At 39.1% G+C, this 25,859-nt stretch overlaps 1 protein-coding gene across 50 annotated transcripts in view; it reads right to left on the reverse strand.

Moving 5' to 3' along the window:
- Positions 1–945: 945 nt before the first annotated feature.
- The window catches only part of RIMS2 (regulating synaptic membrane exocytosis 2), a 748,357-nt gene continuing 723,443 nt past the window's right edge, over positions 946–25,859 (reverse strand). For 49 of the 50 annotated variants that reach the window (XM_073330341.1, XM_073330373.1, XM_073330345.1 and 46 more), the window contains 5 exons: positions 9,022–9,163; positions 7,447–7,559; positions 6,507–6,608; positions 5,362–5,501; positions 946–4,006 (listed from right to left, as the gene is read on the reverse strand). In XM_073330341.1, the coding sequence (XP_073186442.1) occupies positions 3,788–4,006; positions 5,362–5,501; positions 6,507–6,608; positions 7,447–7,559; positions 9,022–9,163 (716 nt within the window). In that variant the 3' untranslated portion in view covers positions 946–3,787. Of the gene's footprint in view, positions 4,007–5,361; positions 5,502–6,506; positions 6,609–7,446; positions 7,560–9,021; positions 9,164–19,489; positions 19,989–25,859 lie in introns of those variants that run through there. The other variant, XM_073330388.1, reaches the window with a different exon arrangement.

Consider the following 25,859-nt stretch of genomic DNA (forward strand, 5'->3'; position numbering starts at 1 on the left):
GATTGCCCGTAAATCACACACACTTGCTGGCAGCTTCCAACACCCTCCGGCATAACAATATATATTCTTAATGTAGTGCTCACACTTCAAGAGATGTAGCCTGGAAACTAATGTATACATTCATAAAGATTTCATTGGTATTTATACCTACATAGTGTAGTGCCCAGTAAAGTGCAACATCATTCAGTTCCCACTAAACAATCTTTGTGAGGCATTCATGACCTCAAAGCTGGATGGATTCTTTACTGCTACATTGACTCTCCCTTTAATCATTCATTAGTGAAAAGTAGCAGATACAGTACAGAGCTTGTTAGAGCAAAACACTTGAATTTTGGCCAAAGCCTGAACAAAAAACCTTTGTACTGTGGTTCTATAAAGGGCTCCAGGAAGAGACCGCCTCTCTCCGCAGCCAGACCACACTCAGCGCTGCTCCAGAGTTGCTACTGCTGGCTCAGGGCTGCAGTACTGTCCAGCTCAGCTCTATACTTCCCCTTTTCAGAAGATTTTGGCCAATAGATCTACATACCGAAGGAAGCACTGGGAGCACTCTTCTCCCATTTCTCACACTGCTGCACGCTGCCACTCAGGGCTTGTGATGTGACACAGAGCGTGTATGGGGCTCATGCCAGGTTGACCTGTGCTGCCTCATCCCATGCTGCAAAACTGGGCTGGTTTTCTACTGCATTTAGGGGTGACGCAGAATGTTGTCCCGAGAAGTTTGATTTTTGACAGTGTAATATTACAGTACGACTGCCAGAAATAGAGGTTTTCTTCAATGAGAGCGCTGCCATATTAAGAATAGTATTTCATTTACATCGTTGCTGTTCAGAAAATAAAAGCTACATTATTTTGTTTTCCTGTGTGATGCTCTATGAAGATCACAACTTCTTTTAAAGAATGGTGCAAGTCATCCACTTAGTAAAGAAACAAAGCATCACGTACCAATTCTGTAAAGAAAATGTTTTATTTAAAGTGTTAAATACCATCACCAGAATGAATTTGATTTACATTAGTTGGTGGTCATTACAGGCCTAATCTGCCCTTTTTTCCCCAACTGTAATTCCCTTTCACTTTTAAAACGTACTATGTACAAGACAGCAGTGATCACTGGAATAGTGCTATTTACATGACTAAATCATAAGTAGAGTTGCAGATGTGTGAAAATTAAAAAAAAATAAATTTTAAAATAAATACTGCATAACGCAAGTATGTACAATCCTTCCATATGGTCGTGTCCTCCTTTTCAAAATTAGAAATAATTTATAGAGGAATATGCATAAAAGAATATGTGACTGCATCTGATAGTATTAGGAAAACAGTTTTGTACTTTTTTTTTTAAATTCTAGGGGATATCGTAGACTGTATGTCTTTAGCATTTATCTGTTGCTGGTACACAGGTGTCTACATTATTTCAATAAACATAGTTTTAACGGTCTGTTCATTAACTTAACATTGATCCATCATATAATCTCAGAATGACAAGACACAGTCTTGATGTGTATCATATTGCACCACATAAAGGAAAAGGCATATAAAGTGATACTGTTGTTACTTTTATGAAACATGGACAGTTTTCTGATGGGCACCATTAATAGGTTTTCAAACAAAATCAGAATAATTCTGTGTGCATGGCCTTAATTTAAAGTTAAATGCAATGTATATTTAAAAAATTATTGCAAGTTTTCACCATTAAACAATAATTATGTATTAAAGGCATATAAAGACCCAGAAAAAGAGAGAAAGTTTATCATTAAATGTAAGCCAGTTACCTTCCCTTTAAATATGAGAAGTAAATGAGCGATCTGGACTTCCAGCACCACCCAATGGTAGTAAATGCCTACTACATGGAGACGGGTATTTTATCATATGTTGACTTTGCATTTAGGCTTGTGGTGATGGTGTCAAATAACTGTTTGATGGTACATGTTCTACTATCTTTAAGGCAATTACAAATCAAAGTTTGACATTTTTATGCAGACCGATGTTCACTAATTACATTGTTGCCATCACAAATATAGACTATGAAAAACCAAACTTTACAGCAGAAGAATTATGAAGAATTAATAATCTTTGTTGAAAGAAAAGGAGTTTCTTTCTTTCTTTATTGAAAGAAAAGGGGTACTTGTGGCACCTTAAGGTGCCACAAGTACTCTTTTTCTTTTTGCGAATACAGACTAACACGGCTGCTACTCTGAAACTAATCTTTGTTGGTTATTATGACTCTAAATATGTAGCAATTTGTTTGGCTGAGTGCAAATGAAACCGCTGAAATTTAGTTCCTAAAAATCAAACATTTGGTTCATTTTTTTTCCTCTCTCCAAGACCTTCAAGAAATTATAGTTCAACCCTTGAATGAATGATGCTGGTGCTGAAAACAAATTTATTGAAGACATCTTACAATGGCCACATGATTCCAGTATTTTGCTGTAGAATTCAATTTGAAGGTGAGAAAAAGTGAAAATAAGTTACCATGCACTGTACAATTAATTGCAAAAAGTTCAAATATCTTCTTTATCAAATACATGCTGAATTACTTTAATGAACTCCCAAGCCATGTTGCAAAATTCTTTTCAACATGCTTGAAAAAAGTAAGCTCTTAAACAATATTTTTGTCCAAGAATTCAGAAATGCAAAACAATCTGCAACCCTGAACCAAATATGGGGCATAAGAATGCAATAAGTCAAAAGGTAGCAGTTTTAGGATATAATGGATCATTCTGGAAAATAAGAGGGGGGAAAAAGAGCCAAAGGAAGATTCAGAAGAGAGAGAAAGGAGGAAGAAGTGTACAATTTTCACATAATGTTGACCTTTACAAGGCTTGTACCTTTTACATTTAATAAATTTAATATAGTACACTTATTTCTTGTCACATAAACAGAATTTTAAATATTAGCTAGAAATTATCATCTTTTATTTTTAATATATGTCTGCAAAAACACAGATCATGATTGGTTTAAAGAATGATAAACGTGGTGTCTTTGTACCACCCTGTTGCATTCTCTCCCCTTTAAAACCATGCACTAGTGAAATTTACTTTTAAAAATAATATAAATTGTTGAAAATGGCTGATTTATTCTTTTTTTTTTGCAAGTTGCAGCCCCAAGAAAATAATTTAAGTGTTCAGCTAAATCTGTGTCCATGCAAAAAAGTTTCTTTAATTTCATACAGTACAATATATCCAAAGAATTTTATTTTTCAGAGAGTCCATCATATCTGGGGTTTCACTGTAGCGATAGCTGGAGTTATGAAGCCTGCCACTATAACTTTTAAAGCATTCTAGTACGAAGAGTTTTCTCTGGTCTTTGTTCCATATCACAGCTGACTTTTTTTTTTTGATGGTCTTACGTTCTTCTGTTGTTCTTCCGACATCTACTGTTCCACTGACTTGTAACATGGCTTCATGGGGGAGAGGGGTAGCTCCATTTCTGTGGCATAAACAGGCTTTGGGGGGCAGTTAAAAGGGAGCAACAAAATAGATATGCCATTGAAAAGGACTTTTGTTGCATGAAACACATTGATCTTTTAGTTTAATCCATGGCTTCAGATTGGACCAAAACTTAAGCGTCACTGAACTCCAAACCTGTTAGTTCTTTACAGCTCCACTCTTTCACCTGAGGGCCTTCCTTAGTGCACAATGTGTGCAACTTCCTCTGAGAACACAGGATCGCTTGGTAGCCCTAGAAACAGGCTCAGAAGACACAACATTAAGCATGCAGTGTTACCAGGGTTTGCGACCTGTAATTTTTTTTTGTAACGCTGGTTGCTATGACAACAGTTTCACAGCTGCTATGAGCGAGCATAAGAAGGTCCTGTTGAACTTTCAAGAGATGACTGGGAAGCTCTTCTAGTCAGAGGAGCCAAAGTTGGATCTACTAAGGAGGAAGGGGGGAAAAGTTTGAACCATCCAATCACCATATTTGACAGGTCCAGTTCATCTAAAAGTATCTGTGCCACTCCCATAAAAGATTTGTGATCCATACGTCCATAGTCTCCCCAAACAATTATCTGTTGGTAAAGGAAACAAAAGATAGAGAAGTTTCAGCAACAACTACGAAAGCTGTGATCTGATGCAATCAATTCTTCAGATGTAACCAGTTACCTATTCACAAACCAACAATCCTAAAGAAAAATGGCCTATTTGACTTTTGGCGTGGGCTAATCCTGGTTCTGCTATAGTGGTGCAGCCATAGAAGTCCCCTGGGCTGTAAACGTATTTGATCATGTTAAATAAGAACTGAAAGATTGAGGCCCAGTGTGAAATGGAGCCCATATATTACAGACAAAATATGACTGTACGAATACTACCCACACAGTTTAATGGATGGGAGACTTGACTGACTCCACAAAGTGCTTGACAGCTTTGGAATGAAAGGGGGAATATACCCAGGGCTAGACCCCTCCTCTCCCTGAGCACTCCACCACCTACTGCCCAGCCAAAGGGAGAAGGGAGTAGACTGGCTCCTTGCTCCCCACAATCATTAATCTCAACAAGGGTTCAGGGTTTCCTGAGCCTCTTGCACCATTTTAGCTGAACCCACCCTCCCTCCCAGTAGTTATATAATACAGGAACTGTGTTTCTAGGGTGCCATGAAACTGGTTTAGAGGGTCAGGAAGGATTTTTTTCCCCATCGGTGTCAAACTGGCTGAGGCTTATTAGATTTTTTTCAATTTCCTGGTAGCATGATGGAGACACAGTCAGGTTACACAGGAACAGGAGTTAGGAATTTAACATTAGGAATTTGTATGAATGTTTAGTTCATCACAACTTGCAACCACTGTACAGTGCAGATAAAAGGCCAAAAGGGCCAATGACCAGAAACCAGAGAACTGGGATTTTGCTGGTGGATCTCAGACCTACGGGAAAAGGGGAGACCTGAAGTCTTTGCAGACTGAGGTCCCTTTTTGATACCTTCGGTCTCCTTTACAAGCGGGGAGGATGAGATGATTCAGCAAAGTGAGCTGAATCATAGGGGTAAGCAGTGGAAAGTCTATCCGGTGTTAAGGAATATCTGATAGGAGCCCTGTAAACCCCGTACTAGACCCAAAGGCCTAGTAGAGGGAGATGGGGCAGATGACACCCCACCTGGGTATTAAGTTTAATGAAGTTGTGGCCTTACAATTAAATCCATCCCTGTGCCTCTTCTCATTTGCCTGCGTGTCCTAATCAATGTTCATTCAGCACCTCTTACTGGCTAATCATCAATAGAGCATAAGGCATTACTATGGTAGCCATCTGCTCAGCAAGGCTTTGAAATAACAGGACTTGTAGAATGAGGCGTGGAAGGAAGTCTTGGGCTCATTCAGTGAGAATTGTACAAGTGAAACATTTTCAGATAGACAAGAATATTGATTTAAATTACCTGTAAAACTTTTCCTTGGGGGCTTTCTTCAAATGACAAAAGTTGCTGATAAAGAGGTTCAAGTGTTTTTCTTGCTACCTTTGTTTTCTTTTTGGCTATGCAGGCTCCATTTTCTAATAGATACACCTTTACATATGGTGCTTAGAGGGGAAGAAAATGAAAAAAAGTAAGTGAAAGGCTAATCCAGATTTTGCAAGCTAGCTGCAATGTTCTATCACCATTTGCTGAGTCCTGTCATTTAGTAGATAAATATCTTAATTAAACAAGTGCTCAAATACAGTATTCAGTAACTATGAACCTTTATCCTTACCTATCATATTCATGTATATCAGATTACAAACCTTCTCTATATTTCTCTCTCTTTTGGTATTGTCTACTTTATGAATCAATTCAGTTTTTGAACTGAAAAAAAATCAAATATTTCTTCAATGAACAGTATGTGCCACAAAACTAGGGTCTGATCCACAGCCCATTAAGTAAATAAAGGACACCGACTTCAATGGGCTTTGGATCAAGCCTCAAATATTTTATGCTCTCAAATAATCTGCAAGACAAAAAGCTGCGGAAAGAAAGATTCTAAACTGATTTCTATTTTGACAGAAGAACTTGCTAAACATGTCACTGTATTGTCCCCTTCATTCAACACTGTATACTAACACAGTAAGACAATATATTGTGAAAAGAGAAGAAAATAAACATCAGGTACCTGTCTTCTTTCTAAGTTATGTACCTATTCCAAGCATTTTGTTAACTTCCTCCTCTCCCTTAAATTACTTATGTCACATCTTCAACACATGCTTCCTTTCCCTTCCCCATAGCCAACGAGGCATTTGTTGTTATTAAAATAGCTGTTGTCCTTCAATGGGAGCCCAGAGCACAGCACCACCAAAGACATTCCCTGTTAACATTTACTCCTGACGTTGGGGTTGAAACGAAATCTTTACATGTACATGTAGGCTTTCATACCGGGTCAGTACATTTTTACTTTTCAATGTACAATAAATGCTATAACTGACTGCTATTAGCTATCTATTAATAGATTTCACTCAACTTCAACAGTGAAGCCTCAGAAATTTTTCTGCAGACAGAACTTAGTGTGTTAGCAAGGGATTCCTATTCACAAAAGTATGTTGTTCTTTTCTTACCTGGCAGTGTCTTTGAACCTGGTTTTACAACAAGGCCGCGGGCTCGTATTATTTCTACCTCCAACTGTCCTTTTTTGTCCATCATTCCTATCTGGATATCGCCTGGCAGAGGAAAACGTTGAGATATTGCTATTCAAGAACATCCAATCATATTTAAACTAGTGGCATGTTATGGAATTAATGTATGACATCTTGTTTCTTTCACATAACACCAACAAAGTCAATAAGGAATTAACTATAATAGATACTTTTTAAAGATTTTTTTCCCACTGCTATTTGAGGTCCTGTACAGTACAAAACCCACTACAGATAATATTCTCATCTTGGTTTCTCTCCCCTAATCTACATTACATTTCTTTTTTTCCTTTACATACCCTTCAGTGAGCTAAGAGTCACTACAAGAGCCATTAAAATACATTTGTAAAGCTGTTGCAAACTATTTCCACCATGCTTCTAGTTTAAAAAAATATGCATCAAAAGATGTTTGTACATTTAAAGATTATATGAACAATAACTACACGTTTTTGCATTTAAATAGCACTTTTCACTTGACAATCTCCAGCTGCTCATACCAGTGGGTAAGTAATATTATCCCCATTTTACAGATGGGAAACTTAGGTACAGAGAGATTAAGGACCAAATTTTCAAAACCGGCCCTCTAGTTTTGAGCGTCTGAATATTTCAATAAGCAACTTTAGTCACCTAGGTCCTGATTTCAGAGCTGTTGAGCATTCACAACAATCACTAATTTCATCTGAAGATGAGGTACTGATTGTTAGAAGACACTTTTGAAAATTTGGCCCTTGGTGACTTGTTCAAGATCATACAACAAGTCAATGGCATGGCCAGAACTAGAACTCAGCTCTCTTGACTCCTAGTACTGTTCTTTAATTACTAGACCACAAAGATTATGCTGAAACTGCAAGACATGAATTCTTACCCATAGATGGTGTTGCCAGCGTTTGGCGTCCTACTAGCTGTGCAGGACCAAGTCCATCCAGAAAATCACTGAACTGACTGTCAGAGGCCAACCGCACACCTGGGAAAATCAGACTAAGGAAACAAAGGAAACGGAACAGTTTAAATTACCAATTGCAAGCTCTTTTTAACAACCTCAAACAATGGCAACTCAGCCTCCAGAAGACAGTTGATTAGGGTGATCTAATTCCCATGTTCTTTCCTCCCATTATGACATTTCTCCATCTTGCTGCTTTTTTGTTGCATCAAAGATATTGTCAATTCCTGAGGTATTAACAAGGGCCTGGATTCCACAAGGTACTTAAGCACATATTTGACCTGAAGCACGCGAGCAGTTGCATTGAATTAAAGTTTTTGGCAAATATTTATTTACATTTTTAAGTGAACTCACTTTGACTGTGTTTGCTCTCTACAAATACTCAACCAAATGAATGCCAGTAATGGCAGAAATGTTTGGTGAAATAGTGAACTTTAATTGAGTGTGCAGATATGCATAGAAACAAATTTCAGAATCACATGCATGTGTATTTGCACCAGAAAACTCTTCTAAGAGTTACACTTATCTAATTAGAGAAAAGAAATGAACCATAAGGCATATACAATTAAACAAAAGAACTCAAATTTCATATATTAAAATTTGCCTGTGAACAACTACAGACCAAAAATTAGTCTCAAAAATTATCTGATTAATATCTAATACTTTTGACACAATCTTTCTGTGGATGATTTATAAACAGAAAAAGAGGCAAAAATGGGTCACATTAATTATCCATTACACATTATTTTCACAGCTCTAGCCACATAAAAATTATGTTCTTTGATACAACAAGCTCTGTAGAGTATATTGCTTGGTAGAGTATACCATGTTAGTATAAACCATACTTTGTGAGACATTTGTGTAAACTGTTTGTGCAGATTTTATTTAAAGAATTATTTAACTTGGGCCCTCTTGCAAAAGCCTAGTGTAGGAAGTTAAAAACATAGGGCCAAATCTTTACTCTTGCCCAAGCCAAAACACACCAAGGGTCACCTTGAGGACTTTCTAACAGGTTATGTCAGTACAGGCAGGGTTATTTGGAAAAAGAAGTAGGTTCAGATTACAGAGCTTATGGATCACGGGAGATCTGCTAGAGGTCCTCTGCCTGAAGTAGGTTTCACAGAATAGAAAGACTCCTGATGGCAGATTCTCCACCAGGTTACAAGAGGTATGATGCATTTACTCCACCCATTTGTATTCCTCCCAACCTGTATGCTCAGAGCCTAGACCCACTGAGAACTCTCTGCAGGTCGTGGTGATGGTGCTGCAAAAGTGACACTAACAACTGAAACATAGGCAGTAGGAAATCCCTCCATATACAAATCACAGAAGAACATTTTAGTCATTGGTTTTACTTGAAAAACCTCCCGCAAGCGAACTGATTTAAATGGGAGTTCTGCCCTGAGTAGGGACTTTAGGATTCAACTCCTGTTTTTTTATAGGACTAGTTTAGTGGAGAAACATAAAACAAGAACATCATAACCAGTCAATCTTACTCACTTTCCCTCAGAACTGTAGCTGTTCATGCTGCCATCTGTAGATTCCCGGCTGGCCTGACGTGTCATCCAGTTTCTCATTTCCACAGCTAGCCCAGTTTCTGTGCTTCTCTGGACAGTGCTCCGCAGCTTCTTACCACCCGCTTCTGTAAAAACAAACCAGAACACTTACGGTATCTCACTATAATAACAGGTTTCAGAGTAGCAGCCATGTTAGTCTGTATTCGCAAAAAGAAAAGGAGGACTTGTGGCATCGGATTATGCATCCGATGAAGTGAGCTGTAGCTCACGAAAGCTCATGCTCAAATAAATTGGTTAGTCTCTAAGGTGCCACAAGTCCTCCTTTTCTTTTCACTACAGTAAATAGATCTACTTAGAGGGCAATAATATAGACAATAAACATTATAGAAGGATGCCAAAGTAGGAATATACAAATATGTATTGAAAATACTGTGCACATATATTTGAGCAACAGACACTTTGACACAACAATCAGCAGACTGTGATATTGTAGATCTTTTAAAATATAGTGGTTCTATGGGTTGCTGGTTTTTTATGACAGCACTGAGAGAACGAGAACATAAAAACCCTTGAAATATATTCAACTCACAAAGGTACTTAGATTTAGTGTACTTAAAAATATTTTGTCCTATGATAAATGCACTCTTCTCCAGCGATTCCGTTGAAATGTCACTATTAAACTAAAGCCTACACTATTTCAGAAATGCTCTGATTCAGGCTGAAAAGCATTTGGTTATCATTTGCTAAATGAAGTTATAGATATCTATTAGCGAGGAAAGTGAACAACAAAATACAATCCCTATTTCAAATCTTTCCTTTTCCTTTCCTATTATTTTTAGTTAGTTAGCTTTATCTATGTATTGCAGAAGAAATACAGCTTGTGCTTAGTTTTATGCACAATAATATGGAAATTCTATCTCTATACCTAAAAGTAGACATCAGTGCTTACATATGTTCTATTTTAATTTTAGATACTGAGACAGACAGATGAAGAAAAATTGAATAAAGTAGAATTTGGGAGTAGTGATTTGACTAGGGATTATGATCTATTTCCCCAGGTGGCACACTTGTTGACAGCCTTGACAAAAAAGCTAAGTACTGAAGTGGCATAGAGACTGAACTTCCCTCTTTCATGACTAGAGGTGGTCACTCCAGGTCGTGTCTGAGGTGTTATGGTATCTCTAAATCCAGCGAATGGAGTAGGGAAGCTTGAATTCCAGTTGCTTGGCTCTGTTCTATGGATAAATAGCTGACTTCAGCCTATATACTGCCCAAGGCTTTTACTTTTAATCACTACAGTGATATGATGAATAATAGGACGATTAACTTTGCTGCAAAATTTTGGCCACTCATATGAATTTATCATCTAATAAAACAAAATCAGTTTTTGTTACATCAAAACTAACTACGTCCATCAATATCAATAAACATAAATGCAAGAACTAAGAGCTTTGTATTAGCTATGAAAAATGAAGGGCAAAGGGTGACAATTTCATTTGTATCTACTTGTACTGTTCCAAGTGTCTACTTGTTTTATTATTTAGATTAAACTAATGGAAGTTGACAGCCGACGTCCAACATTGGTCCAGAATTGATCTAAAATCCAGTTACTATGACAGGAACAAAAGAATATTCTTACACAGCTACATGGACAAACAGGCATCTACCCTGCATTACAGCGGAGGCCACATAAAAGGTTCACAATATCGGAAGCTCCATACTCTTCACATTAAGAGACTTGTGATATTACACTTTTTAAAAAATGTTCTTTGCCCCATTCAGTGTTAGTTTTTGTTCAGTTTATATTTAAGTACGGATCGTTTCCAAGTCAGTGTTGTTATACTCTCTAATGCAAACACGATAGAACACTTCCACTGTGCATGATTCTACAAGGTCACTATAATACACCTTCAGAATGGTCTTTTGGTCTTGTCCTTAACTGTTGTTAATCATGTAAGGAAGAGTGAGAATTCTAAATCTATTTGCCTTGACGCTTCAACTAAACGTACATTAAAAATGAACACATATGTTGCAACTTGATTTACTGCGAAATTATGGAAGAAGCATAAGAAACAGCAGAGCAACAGCTGCTCAAGGCTCAGCGCATGTACACCTATTTCACTAGCTGTTCTGAGTGTGGCTATTGGGGTTTCTCATTTTAAAATATTCTTCTTTTCCCATATTCATTTTATCTGAAACAAGTGATTCAGTTCAGATGAGAGGCCGGAGTGATGGCTAAGTAGAAGAAGGAACATTGCTGTTGCGTGGATGTTACCAGTCCAAAGCTAACCTAAACCTTTATGTGTATGTATAAATTCCTAATCTGGAATAATTTAAAACACCCTCATCATCCCCAGCCCTTGACTGGGGTTGAAAGAAAGTTGTATGAGGAATCATTGGTAAGCACTCCACAGAAGTCAATTTAGAGTTGTCTGATGGTCTCAAAAGAGGCTGTCTGCCTTTTTAACTGCACAATACCACACCTTTATTTTTTCTGGGTATTTCTGAGCAGCTTCCTTTTCTCTTTTCCTCTCTGTACTCACTTGTATTTGCATTAGTATTAGTGACAGTTATGCCTGTGCACCCATAAGGAGAATATATCCTCTGTCTTGCCCCTTGTTACTTTAATGGTGAAAATAGTAAGGGTTGAATTATCAAACTGTAATTGTTGTTAAGTGACTCATTGTAAAATACAACAAATATAAAACCCATAATAGTTGAAATTCACATTTCATGTGATCATCATTTATCTAAGAAAATCTAAGTGGAACAGTTAATAAACCAAGAATGCAGTTTTATAGTTGTACAGAAAAAGTATTTCTGACATTAAGGCAGAAATATATACTACAAAAAAAACGTAACTTGTGCTAAATCTTTAGTTGCTTATTTGGCCAAAATGAAACAAAGATAGACCCACAATACTTATGATGGAACACTTTCTGAAATTTTTGCCCATAGCTAAAAGGAGTAAACCTCAATTCATCACTCTGCAAAGTAAACTACAGTACAGTTGCTGATTTGGGAATATAAAAACACACTAAATACAATCACAACTTCTGATCTTTTATCTTTAACTAACTCCTAAACACTTTAACCTAGCTATGGCTAACTTTACTGATATTGTTACAGCACTGAGTTCATGCACTGGAACCCAAGAAGTGGGTTATTTCTGTTAGGAGAGAAAAATAAGTAGATGGCAAATGTAGGCTTATTAAATTATCCTAATCTACTTTTCTTTACAAATGTACAATTCCTTATAATAGGATATGAACAGACAGCAACTCTCCCTGGCTATTTTCCAGAGTCACAGTAATGTTCTCAAACCTCATGCATTATGGGCCTGATTCACAATTGCCTTGTACTTTGCATAGTCATCTACATCTGTGCAGAGTGAATATAAAATGCTATCATATTAGAATGGTACCATTTTACATCCACCTTGAACTGTGTATGCACAGACTACACAAAGTACAAAGCAGTGGTGAATCATGCCCACCCCAAACTATTAAAATCCCTAAAAAATTAGAGCAAGTAATTTTGTTGAATAAAACTCTTATTTTATATAATCTATATGAGGATTAGAGAAGGAGATATATATCCCCATCACTCAAACCATTCAACTCCAAGACTTTAATTTTGTTAGTTAGAGAGGTCAATAGCTGATCATCTTTAGAGACAGTCTATGTCAAAACTACTATGATCATGGTATTTCTGGATTATGCTGTTAAATGCATTCATATAATTTTAGGTGGTATACTCTCTTCATGTGCTCATCAATGTTAACAGGAATTCTGCAGTGTCCTGGATAGAATACACTTCCGTAAATTGTAAATGTTGTATATATTTAGGAGAAATCCTACCTTTTAAAAAATTGTTTTTATTGCAGTTTTATTACTATTTACATATATTAGAAAAGTAAACATTTGAAACATGCAGTAATCATCATAAAACCAATCTCTCCCCAACTCTTGTTTATTGTTAGAGTTGCAAAGGACCATTATACACATTATCAGCAGGATCTGGGTAACATTTTTGAGCAATGTAGAGAGTGTTTAAATAACTCACCACCCTCTGTTAGGACTTAATGAGAGAAATCTTGCCAAAATAGTTGGATGACATTACTGACATTACATAAATTAGACACAATCCTAAAGCCTATTTTTGCAGGTGAGATATAACAGATGAATATCTATACGATCCCAGCCAGCACAAAGAACATTATTTAAACAGACCCCTTCTGCCAAGGTTTAGTCCCAAACACTCTCCTAGATACAGTGCAAGTTTCACAATATAGTGGGGACTGCAGGTGTTTTCAAACCATTCTGCTACACATTTGTAACTCCAGCTGAAACAATGGTGCCATGGAGTTTTACTAATCTGACTATATGGGAAACATCATCAAAGTCAAAAGTTTTAAAGCTCTATCCAGTCACTTAAGTCAAATATTCAGGTTGCGTTATGCTCTGACGCTAATAGGTCTAATAAATGTCAGTCAGCCAGCAGATCTTTTCTAATTTTCTCCCTTGGTTTTCCTGGTAGACTTGGGTCCCAGAATATGCAAGTTATGTTTCAGTCACATTTTTAGTTTTGCTCAAACTGTTTCAGCATTTTTAAAAGAAGATCTAGACATCTATGTTGCCTTCATCACCATGGTATCTGAGTGTAGTTGGTTAAGTCCACTTGGGGGTGGGGACAGAGGTACAAGCTGCCTGAAATCACCTCCAGTTCTGCCAGAACAGCTGAAAAAAGCAGCTGACGCTGGTCAGGAAGGGGCTAGGTCCAGGGCAACTGAGGGCTTTGCTGATTCAGTGCATCTTCTAGGCGACTTTGCCAAGCTGCTGTTTAACATCATACACCAATATCACAATACCATTTAGCAGAGGAAGTAAAAGTGTTTTTATGAAAAAAGCCAAACTGCAAAAACCTGGGAGTCCAGAGTGCAGAGGTCTGGGTGGGGTATTTTTATGACCAACTGCAAGGGACTGGTTGGGGTGTTTTTATGAAAAAAAACAAACTCCAAGCTGAATCCCTTATACTCCAACTGGGGGTCTGGCATGTGGGGAAGGGTGGGAGGCAGGGAGATGCCTGGGTCCTCTGGGAAAGGTTGCAAGGGGAGGAGGTCCCCAGTCCAAAGGAGTATAGGATGAGAGGCCAAGGGAGGGCTGCTGGGGGGCAAATGGGGAGCAGCCCCTAATCAGAATTAATCTCTTTTCACTATGTTAGAATGTGTTTCTCTTAACCAGGGTAGATTCACTGGTGCACTCCAGCTCCTATGCCACATTTTGGCAATCAAAACCTGGTCTGATCAGCCAGTTAAATTGGGGGCTTGTCTACACTACAGACACTACTGCAGCACATTTATGGTGCTGCAGCTGTTCTGCTGGAGCGCAATAGCATAGATGTGTTAAGTGGCGGAAGGTGTTTTTCTGTCGCTGTAGTTAATCCACCCCCCGAATGAATTCTTCCTTTGAGCTAGCTAGCAGTGTCTCTAGTGGGGTTTAGGTCGGCTTAACTAGTTCACAGCCCTGAGCAACATAATTAGATCAACCTAAGTGTTAGGTGTAGACCTAATTTGCTAATGTTAATGAAATGGCAAAAATTAACTGAAGTATACCAATGAGCATGTCCTTATATGGGGAAGGATCAAATCTTATCCAAACACTGTGTGTATCTCAGTAGTATTTAGAAGATGTTTCAGTTGCTGGTGATGGCTGGCTTTGTATCTAGGTCAGGTAACATATCTATGATATGGAAGCACACATACCATCAGTGCCTGACTAAGGCCTTGGGAACCACTTAGACCAGTGGTTCCCAAACTTTAATAACCTGTGAAACCCTTTCAATAAAATGTCAAGTCTCACAAACCCCCTCCTAAAAATGAATATTTCCAGGGATTTTCTCCTTTACCTGAATATAAATTATAAAAGCAGTCATCTTGGAAACATAAAATTTGTTTTTATGACATGCTTATTACACACTATTTGTTAATTATTATTTATCATTACAGTATTTTTATTACATTATGAAAACTGCAACACTGTTCCAAGATCTCACTTTCGTAGCTTGTATCACTTTGAATAAGACTGTTATAAGACAAGGCTCCTGTGTTTCATCAAGGAGTATCAGATGTGAAACAGCATGAAGGTATTTAAGAAGCTAACTCAAAGAGTTCCTCCTATGCAAGCATTTAGGTCTTGAGCAGTCCAGGCAAACAACGCACGTTACAACAAAGCTTAAACTTGTTCTTCATAATAATTTTAAAAACAACACTAGCTGCCTATTTAATTTTAAAAACAGCAAAAAATATCCACCTCCCTTTCCATTTCTTATAAGGGTCTTGAAGTTTAAATCTCCTCAGTGTGATAGATACGCTTGCTTCGATCTGTTTAGCTCTTGGAAGTCCAGGGGCTCCGGGCTGCCGGCCCAGTGCTGCCTTGGGTCCCTAGGGACAGCTCTGTCCGCCATTAAAGAATTTTTTCCCGAGAACCCCCGTAACATTTTGCAAACCCCAGTTTGGGAACCACTGGTCTAGACTGATGGTGGCATTGCTGGCATGTAAGATGTGTGAAGTTACACACTGCAGTGAAAATCAGGCTGTGTCCACACTGTGGTGTGGACATACTTGTGGTAGTGAAAATCAGGCCTTTGTTCTGCCAGAGCCCAGAAAAAGCTCAGCAAACTCAAACTCACCATTTTTACATCATGGAAAAAGCTCGCACTGTGGAAGTGTGGCCATCTAAAAAGGTTTCTAACAAACTCAAGTCACAGGGTGAATTCCTGAGTGCTATGAAATCAGTGTCAAAATTCCCATTCATTTCAATGGGGCCAGGATTTCATATTCAAAAGTGGCTGGATTAGACAGGTGGAGATTGTCACCCAAACTTTTCTCCATGCTAAATGTGATTTCATTTTGTTCCAAATATCAAACACTTCTTTCAGTAGGGGCTAAACTTTTAACTTTCAGTTAATGTGACACATTAATGCTAAAAAAAAATCCTTTGATAGCATCTATATGTGACTCAAGCTTTGCTCTAATACCATATGGATGTCTACTGGGGTGTGTGTGCATGTGTGTCCACCATACACTTCTCTCTGGCTGTCTAATCTAGAATTAGCTTTAATAATGTTTTTTTTACTATACATACCATAGATAAAAATAATAATGAAATAAAATGTTATTCAGAATAAATAACTGGCTGAAACGTCAGTGTCCACATAGATTCTTCAACAGAGAGGCAACTAGGAAACATAAAGCACTCTGTGTACTGTAAAAGTTGCTCAATTTCTTAGCTCTTATTCGTGATTGTTACAATCATTATATCTCAGCAATACAATGTGTTTGATAAATAATGACTAAAGGCTAGCTTTTCCAGTCTGCTAAGTGGCGCAAAGTAGTCTTAAAGTGGCTGGAGATTGCCAGTGGGGAATTCTCCCTGTGCAGGGGAACTCTGAGTTACCTCTGCCACCTTCTATTCCCAACCGCCACACCCTGCGGGCATTCTTGAAGACAGGCTGAGGAGGGGATGTGGTGAAGTAGAGCAAGCTTTGTTACACCCAATTGGCCACTGTCATAAATTCTCTCTGACATAAGTTAAGACTGCCTATGGGCAGGACCTAACTTACACTGAGGGTCAGGTGATTTTGAATCAGGGAGCTCTGTGTGTCCATCCTTCTCCACTATATTTGAGCACAACTTGGATGTAGTGGGGAGTCAGGACCTAAATCTTTCTATAATCAATTTCCCTTGGGCTATGTTCTCTCGAACATGGTATTAAAAATAGTAGCTTAACTCTTAATAAATTTGATTGACTTACACTTTGCTCACTTCTATAATAAAGATTATTATCCACATTGTATCTTTTCAGATGTAAAAATACATATATGTGTATTCAATTCAATGGTTTATGGACCAAAGGTCCTCTAGTCAGTTTCACAAATCCACACTGAAGTCCAGAGAGACAGATTTTCCATTTGTACTAGTATGTCTCATTTAGCTGAAAATTTTTGTAAAAGCTCATATGGTGAGACATCTATCTTTTCCCTACGCACCACATGCAGCAGTTATTCCACCTCGGGGCTGGAACAGTTTACTCATGAAATGAATTTGGGATCTGTACTTTCAGATGACTGCATACAAAGATCATGGAGGGGAGAGGTTGTTTGTGTATACTGCTCACTTTGGCTCAAACCACACCTACTTATGGGATCTGACAACACATCAAAGTCATGATATAAAATGTTTCAGAATATGGCAGATCCTGATCTGTGTGCGGAGGCTATTTGGAGTCCATCATAGACATCTAATGTCTATTTTCACAGATTCACTGAATGTGTTTGAGAGATGAATTTGACTTCCACGCCTTTTCACTCCCTTTATCTCCTCATGTGTATCCAAAATATTAGGCAGTAGAAACCCAAATTCACACAAATTATATGGGAAACATATTTCAATGGTCTCATTTAAATTACATGAGAATCGTTGTCGTCTATGGTTGAGCTCAGAATATGGTTAGTTACTAGAGGTTAACAAAATACTGAAAAGTGTACATACATCTCTTTTTTGTTCTGATACAGAGTCAAAAACAATCAGGATGGGAAAATATACAAACTGATATTACAAAGTAAGTAAAGGAAGGATTATATATATGTCAATTGATTTTTAATTAGATATTCTAGTTGTTCCTCTACTGACTTACTATCCACTCATTGGACAAGTTCTTTAAGGTGGTTGAAATTTCATGAAATTACCAATCCTCAGTTCTTAACATACAAAGGCACCTGCTGAATAGTAATTATTAGTAAGAGAAACAAAGTAAGTAAAAATAAATAAAATAAGTAGGTGCACCAATACCATGGTGATGAGACAGGATACATATAATAATTGTAACCCATGCTAGAAAATGAAAGAACTGTTCTGAAATGTACGGAGATGTTCTCTTAACAGGAAAATCTAAATACATTTAGCATAATTGATGGTAATTTAATTGCTTTAAAAACAGCATGTTTTTAACAGAAATTTTTGGAGCATATTTTAATTACTATTCCTTTAAACATAAACCTTAAATTCCTTGTGATAAATGCCAATGAAATTTAAAATAGTTCTACCTGTAAAATTACGAAAATGCCAATTTATTTTTTTCTGAAGTCAATTTTCAAAACATGAGCTGAAGAAAAGTCATTTGTAGCCAAGCAAGAATTTGGTATTATGCATAAGTACATACATTTTCTATGCATACACTCCAAATGGGAAACGATAAAGATACAATTTTGTTTTTCAGGTTCTGTGTTCATTGGGTAGCTCAGTATTCCTTATTTTCCATTATAATATTCTATTTTAACTACAGTCAAATCTGACTTGAATTAATTTACTACTGTTATTTGGGAAAATATATTTCCACTATTTTTCTGGTAAGGGTCTGATCCTGTAACTCACATAAGTAATTCATATTTATGCTAATAGTCCTACTGAATTGACTGGGGCTACTTTCATGAATGGAGATTATTTACATGAGCCAGGATTTACAGGATCTGGCTCTAAAACTAGGTCTTCTGCCTATATTCATAAAATGAATTACTAAGGAAGTGTTAAATAGGGACAGTATTTAATTATTCAAAACGGATTGTAACTGTTTTGGAACTGGTGTGTTAACTACAGAGTAAGAACTGTTGGCAAGCTCAATACTGAGACTGTATTTACTATTCTCCAGACAGTTTACTAAAGAAAATGAAACCGAAAAACCCAGAAACATTTTACAGTATAAATAATGCTTAGCCAATGATCTAATATCAAAATTACTCTTAACGGTTTCATTGGCCATGTAAAAGGCTCCTTCTAAATTACAGCTCAGTTCTGACTTACAAAACAGCGTGTCATTAATTACACTCTGAACACAAAGAATTCCTAGCGTATTATTAGTTGTAATAACACACAACAGATTCAATTCTATATACCCGGGGCGTTCAGAATGTAAACAAGAAGCAATTTAAAAACGGAAAACAATCTACCGTCGAGGTCCTTAGCACTATTCTCTTCTAAATGGGGAAAAGCGAAGCCTGACAGTAAAGCCCTGAGCTGGTTTTGCACGTTAGTCGCCTCATCCTATAAGAATCCAACCACGGCTTTAAACAGCAAAAGTGACACTTCTGACCACTTGCTTGAGGAGTCCAGGGGCAACGCCCACCAGCGGCCCGGCGCCCCCCGGCCAGCACGGGGCCCGGCGCAGCGCGCTCTCCAGCCGGGCAGCCCGGAGCGGAGCTCCCGGCACACAGGGAGGGCTGCGCGCTCTCTGCTCTCACTCCTGCCCGGAGTCACCGCAGGGTTCAAGGTCCCCCCCCGCCCCGCACAGCTCCTGGGAGTTGGCTAAACCGCACGGGGCATCCCCGCCGCCCCCTTCCAGCCGAGCTCCCCCTGCAGCGCCCATCCCCGAGCCCCGCGCGGCCCGGCTCCTCACCGCCGTCGTCCTCCTCCTCCTCCTCCAGGGAGCCCATGCAGGGGAAGTAGCCGGCGAGCGCCTCGAAAGAGGCGGAGAGGCTGCTCCGGCTCGGGGACCTCTCCACGCTGCGCCCCGCGCGCGGCCCCTGCCGGCCCATCCTGGACGAGCCGGACCTGCCTTTGGCGCGGTACAAGAAGCGAGGCGTCTTGGCGGCTTGCGCAGCCCGGCAGCAGCTGCCGCCGGAGCCTGGGCAGCGGGGACGGGGCAGGCGGCCCCTTTCCCCGGGCTCCGGGGAGCGGCCGCGCTCCCGGGCTCGGCGCTAGACCCAGCTCTTCTCTGCCCTCTGCGGCTGGCTCAGGGGAGAGCGAGCGGCGGCGGCGTCCAGCCGAGCCCGGGAATTAGCCGTCAGCGAGCCCTGCCTCCGGGACTGCTGCCGCGGGTCGGAGTCGGAGCCGGAGCCATGTCGTGTGCAGCTCGCCTGCGGAGCGCCCAGGTCGCAGCTGGGAGTCGATACTGACTGCTCGGTGCGACGGCAGGAGACCAGCCAGCCCCTGCTCCGCCGGCGCTCACAAAGCGCTCAGCAGACTCTCTGACGACTCCTCTCTCTGTTAATAGTTAAGCCAGCGAGCGAGCCCCCCCCCCCCCCCAAACCAGAACTTGGAGCAGCGGGAAGAGGGCCGCAGGCTAAGAGAGGAGACAGTGCTCGAGAGAGCAGCGGGTGTCAAGGTTTTCTTTTATCACATTTGTCGGTCTACTTTACTTTTTCGATAGGGGGCTCCAAGGGAGCAGCACTCCTGCCGCTGCTCAGTCCCTAAATGTCACGTGTCTTGTCAGCACTTCTGTTGGACTTCATAGTTGGTGCTTTGGCCTCACTTTTCACCCCAACCTTGCTAAATGGTATCAGAACATTTAGAATCACTGTCTCCTTGGTGGTGCAATCTGTTAGCATTATTAATAGAATATGTAGTACTTGGATATTAAGCACAAAACAACCCAAAGAACTGGCTATCGTCAAAAAGGGCTAGTTTTTACTGTTGTAAAACTATTTAATGAAAAAAGAAAAGGAGTACTTGTGGCACCTTAGAGACTAACCCATTTATTTTTGTTCATCTCTAAGGTGCCCTAAGTCCTCCTTTTCTTTTTCCGAATACAGACTAACAGGGCTGCTACTCTGAAACCTGTATTTAATGAATTGTTCTACAACAGTCTGTGACAATGCAAAAAAGGCAGCAAGCTGACAAAACTGCTTTAGAACTCATACAAGTGCAGCTTTCTGACTGGCTCTTTTATGCCCATATATATCATGCCCAGTAAATGAAACATTAATTGTTTTTAATGTTATGTATTAACTCCTCAGTAATAAATTATTATTATGTAGGGTCTGAAGGCAAAGTGTCTAACTCTGACGTTCATGCAGGATCTGGTCATTGGAGCAAATTTTTATTGAGTTGGTCTTTTCAAAGGAATATTCATGTCTAGATAATAAGAAGTTATAAATGCTCAATATTATCCGATGAAGTGAGCTGTAGCTAACGAAAGCTTATGCTTAAATAAATTTGTTAGTCTCTAAGGTGCCACCAGTACTCCTTTTCTTTTTGCGAATACAGACTAACACGGCTGCTACTCTGAAACCAATATAATTATTCTTCCACTATGGTAAAGAATCACATTTGGATGGAACATACGATCCTCTGCACTTATAAAAAGTTATTCTTGTGTATTTGTAATCCGCTAGCTATTTTTAGAGTGTGCATCACATTTTTTATTTCCAACTCATTATAATCTAGTATTCCTAATAAGTTATGTTAGATATGACTAAATGAAAAAGAGAACGAGCCAAATAAATGGAGAAAACCTCTCTCTTCTTCCGTGAGCAACTAAACAAAAAAAAACTGACATTAAAATTTCCACAAGAGAGTACACAATTGAATGTTAAAATGAATCTAGGGGTATGTCTACCCTGCAATATAAGCCTAGGATTCGAAATCAGGCTCAAGCCTAACTTTTGTCTACACACAAATCACACTAACCAAGGGTTTGGACCCAGGATCCTACGGAGGTGGAGGATGTGCACCTGACTCAAGTCCTGTTGCTCTGCAGTGTAGATGCAGCCCCACTGCACTCATGCTTTGGAAGTCTGCCAAAACTATTGAGTTTACTAACCCTGTGCTTGCATTGCAGTGAAGACATACCCTGTGGCAAATTTTGTCTGTAACAGCACATGCTGCATTGATATTCAGCCACTCATATTACATAATTTCCCTTATATTTCACAAGGCTATGTATCACTATATTTTTATTAGAACAAAAAAACAGATATTCCATACAGTACATTTTAAATTATGCATATTTCTTGTCAATGATAAACCTACTTGAGCCTGTTTGTCATTTATGCTTAGACACCTCCCCCTCCCGCCCCCTGTACATCCTGGGGCAGCATAAAGGGGCTTTAAAGTGGATGTAAATGTAATTTACGCCACTTCAAAGCCCCTTTTCACTGCTAGAGCTGTGTAAAGGGGCCATATATATTAGTTTCTGTTATAAAATCATCAATAACATTTAAGGGCTAAATTCCACCAAGAGTGTGTGTGTGTGTGGGGGGGGGGGGAATAGCAAAGTAACACATTGTGCACATTATTGGTTCTTTCTATATAAGTGGGATAACAGGTCCAATTTACCAAATAATGGATTCATCAGAGCTAACAGTGACAGAATTCTCTCTAGTTAATCCTCTCCACCTTGGACTATTCTGCATCATATTCAGTTACTTGCAAACTACAGATAAACTTGGTTTCAAGCTAAGGATGGAATGCAAGTCAACATTTTTTGTTTGCAGCTCACTCTAAAATTTAAATCTATCCTAAAATACAAAAATAAACTCTAAAATACAGTATGAAATCAGGTTTCAGAGTAACAGCCGTGTTAGTCTGTATTCGCAAAAAGAAAAGGAGTACTTGTGGCACCTTAGAGACTAACCAATTTATTTGAGCATAAGCTTTTGTGAACTATAGCTCACTTCAGTATGCATCCGATGAATGCATACTGAAGTTATGCTTATGCGCAAATAAATTGATTAGTCTCTAAGGTGCCACAAGTACTCCTTTTCTTTTAGTATGAAATCAGTGACTAAAAGGCTTGTGGGTCAAGTTTTCTACACTTTTACACCGGTCTTCAAATAAATGGTTGAAGCAGAGATGTAAAATGGCCTTTGCATTTGCAGATCATTCCGCCTATTAATATAAACTAAAGTGCACTAAAAATAAAATATTTGATATTTGCAAGTACTGCAAAATTCTGAACAGAATTGTCCATGGTTTGATTTATTTTAGTTTTCACTAAAGAGTCCTTTTGGGATATGGAATGTAAAAAACAGTAAATCTTAGTTGAACTATCACTGATTTCCATAAAAAACTGTTGCATAAAAATTAAAAGAAACATGACAGGGACACACAGGGAAAAAGAAAAGGAGTACTAGTGGCACCTCAGAGACTAACAAATTTATTTGAGCGTAAGCTTTCGTGAGCTACAGCTCACTTCATGGGATGCATGCAGTGGACAATATAGTGGGGAGATTTATATACACAGAGAACATGAAACAATGGGTGTTATTATACGCACTGTAACGAGAGTGATCAGGAAAGGTGAGCTATTACCAGCAGCAGAGAAAAAAACCCATAAAACACTGGTTGAGCAACTACAACTGTGACTTTTACAGAAGCCTGGACAAACAATAGAATCTGCTTTCAAGCATGCCACAAGATTTACACCATTTTAAAATCTATTTCTGCCATTTTCCCTAAAGCCTTCTCAGGATATTTGTAGCACACCTTTTGTATTACAAAAAAGAGGCAATATAAGCTACTGGACAGAGTATGGAGTTGTGAGATAAGAATTCCAGAGTTCTAATACTGGTTCTAGCACTGACTTACTGTGTGCAATGGGCAAATTGTGTGTCTTCTCTATGAACAAATTTCCTCTTCTGTGAAATGGGTATATTATTAATATTTAATTATTATCTCCATCTCACAGAAGAGATGGAATTGGAAAGATTATAACTAGTGCTTGTACTGAACTTGGAAAATATTTAACACAATTTTTTCAGTCTTTCCTTGTAGGTCAAGTTTTTACACCTTTAATAATTTTTGTTGCACTCTGCTGGACTTTTTGCAATTTGTCCACATCTTTCCCAAAATGTGATGCCCAGAACTGGACACAGTACTCCAGTGGAGGCCCTACAAGTGATCAGTAGAGTAGCAGAATTACTTCTAGTGTCTTGCCTACACCACTTCTGTTAATACATCCCAGAATGATTGTTTTTTTTTGGCAACAGTATTACATTGTTGACTCATATTTAGTTTGTGATCCATTATAACCCCAGATCTCTTTCCTAGACAGTCATTTCCCATTTTGTATTTGTGCTCAGGAACATAAGAATGGCCATACTGGGTCAGACCAAAGGTCCGTCTAGCCCAGTATCCTGTCTTCCGACAGCAGCCAATACCAGGTGCTTCAGAGGGAATGAACAGAATAGGCAATCATCAAATGATCCATTCCCTGCTATTGCTATTGATTATTCCTTCCTGTGTGTAGTACTTTGTATTGTCCATATTTAATTTCATCCTATTTATTTCAGACCATTTCTCCAGTTTCTCAAGATCCTTTTGAATTTTAATCCTGTCCTCCAAAGTGCTTGCAACCCCCTCCCAGCTTGGTATTGTCTGCAAGGTTTAGAAGAGTACTCTCTATGCCATTACCCAAATCATTTATGAAGATATTGATTAGAACCAGACCCAGGACAGATCCCATGTAGTTCTGGGACAGACTATTAAATTTCCTTACTTTGGACCACATCCACCCTTCCCATGCTTAAAACCACTGGGAGGAGGTCTGGGAGAGGAAATCTCTGCAAGGAACCTTCCCTCCACCCCCGCTCCAAAATCATTCCAAATGATCTCATTAGGGAAGCCACTGCAAAACCTTTTATCTCCTGTGGGAGCCTACCCCACACACTTTGCAGATTTTAGGAAACCATCTGTGCTTTTCTCTCACTGTCTATGCCCCTCAATATTTCCCTACCCGTCTCGCTGGCAGTGGGGTTCCATTGGAGCTGCAATATGAAAGATTTCTCTTGACTATGGTTGCCTCCAGTGGTCTACATAGAGGAAATAGCTGCCTAGATAATACTGTTATATGAGAAAGATAATTATGCCTAAGCCCTCTGGGACTTGAGAGAGTTCACTGTAACTTCACCGCTGGCCTGCCCCACCTCTACACATTTCCATGGCAGAGAACTCAATATTCATGGAACACCCTCCACGGGGTTTGTCAGGAGGAGACGTTGTAGTACTGTAGAGGAGACCAAGTTGCCTTCCATATGTAATGGGCCTCTTTCCACATGTAGGAGGGTCCCATCTATGCATGGATCTTACAGACACAGTCCAGGCCTCAGTTTATATGTTTTAACTGAGTTTTGACCTGTAACCTGTTTGTCATTCCAGCCTCAGCCTTCACTAAGCAGCAGGGGCTGGTCTGACTATAGACAAACTAGGCAGTTGCCTAGGGCATCAGATTTCTGGGAAGCTGCCCAGAGCAGCAGAGTTGACCCAGCTCACCCTCCATGACATAGGCTAAATTTGAGTGGATTTATGTGTCAGGTCACAGTGCCATTCACTAAAATTTCAGACAGAGGGGCAGCCAGGCCAAATCTGCTGCAGGAGGCCCAGACCTCGACAGATTTATCTTGAGTGGCTTCAGACTGGCAATTCAGTTACAGAAGGAGAAAAGCATTTGTTTCTTACCATAAAGAAACCATTTGATAAAGGTCTAGAAGGGGGTTCACAGGCTGATATAATAAGCTAATAAGAAAACAAAAAGAGAATATGGGAAGCCAGCATTACCTTGTTCTCGAATGTTAGAACTAAGGACTAACAAAAAATTCACTGGAAAAAACCATTATCTGTGGTAATATTGTTTTAATTATAAACACAGTTAAATGTAGGAACAGCTAGATTTTGCCTGTAGCCTATTCACATTCAATATCACGCTTACTTAGATGTAAACAAATTCTTACATTTGAAAGAGAAAAAACAGTCTTTCACACAAAGAGTCCATAAAATGTTGCCCACGTCATGTGGAATAGTGTTTGATGTGAACTGAATCTAACAGCATACACAGTGACTCACACCACCGAAGACTTTCCTTCAGATTTTAGTCTGAGGAAAATAGTGCCGGACATACCTCTGAAAGCAATGAATGGCAGAACATTCATAATAGAAGTCAAAAACACTGACCAAATTCTTCTAGTATATGAATACTGATTATCACTGGACAAAATGTAAAAGCTTCCTTTGATAACTTTACTTTGGAACTCCACAAAGGATTTTGTGAA

The sequence above is a fragment of the Lepidochelys kempii genome, chromosome 2, assembly GCF_965140265.1.
Source record: "Lepidochelys kempii isolate rLepKem1 chromosome 2, rLepKem1.hap2, whole genome shotgun sequence".
NCBI classification, from domain to species: domain Eukaryota; kingdom Metazoa; phylum Chordata; order Testudines; family Cheloniidae; genus Lepidochelys; species Lepidochelys kempii.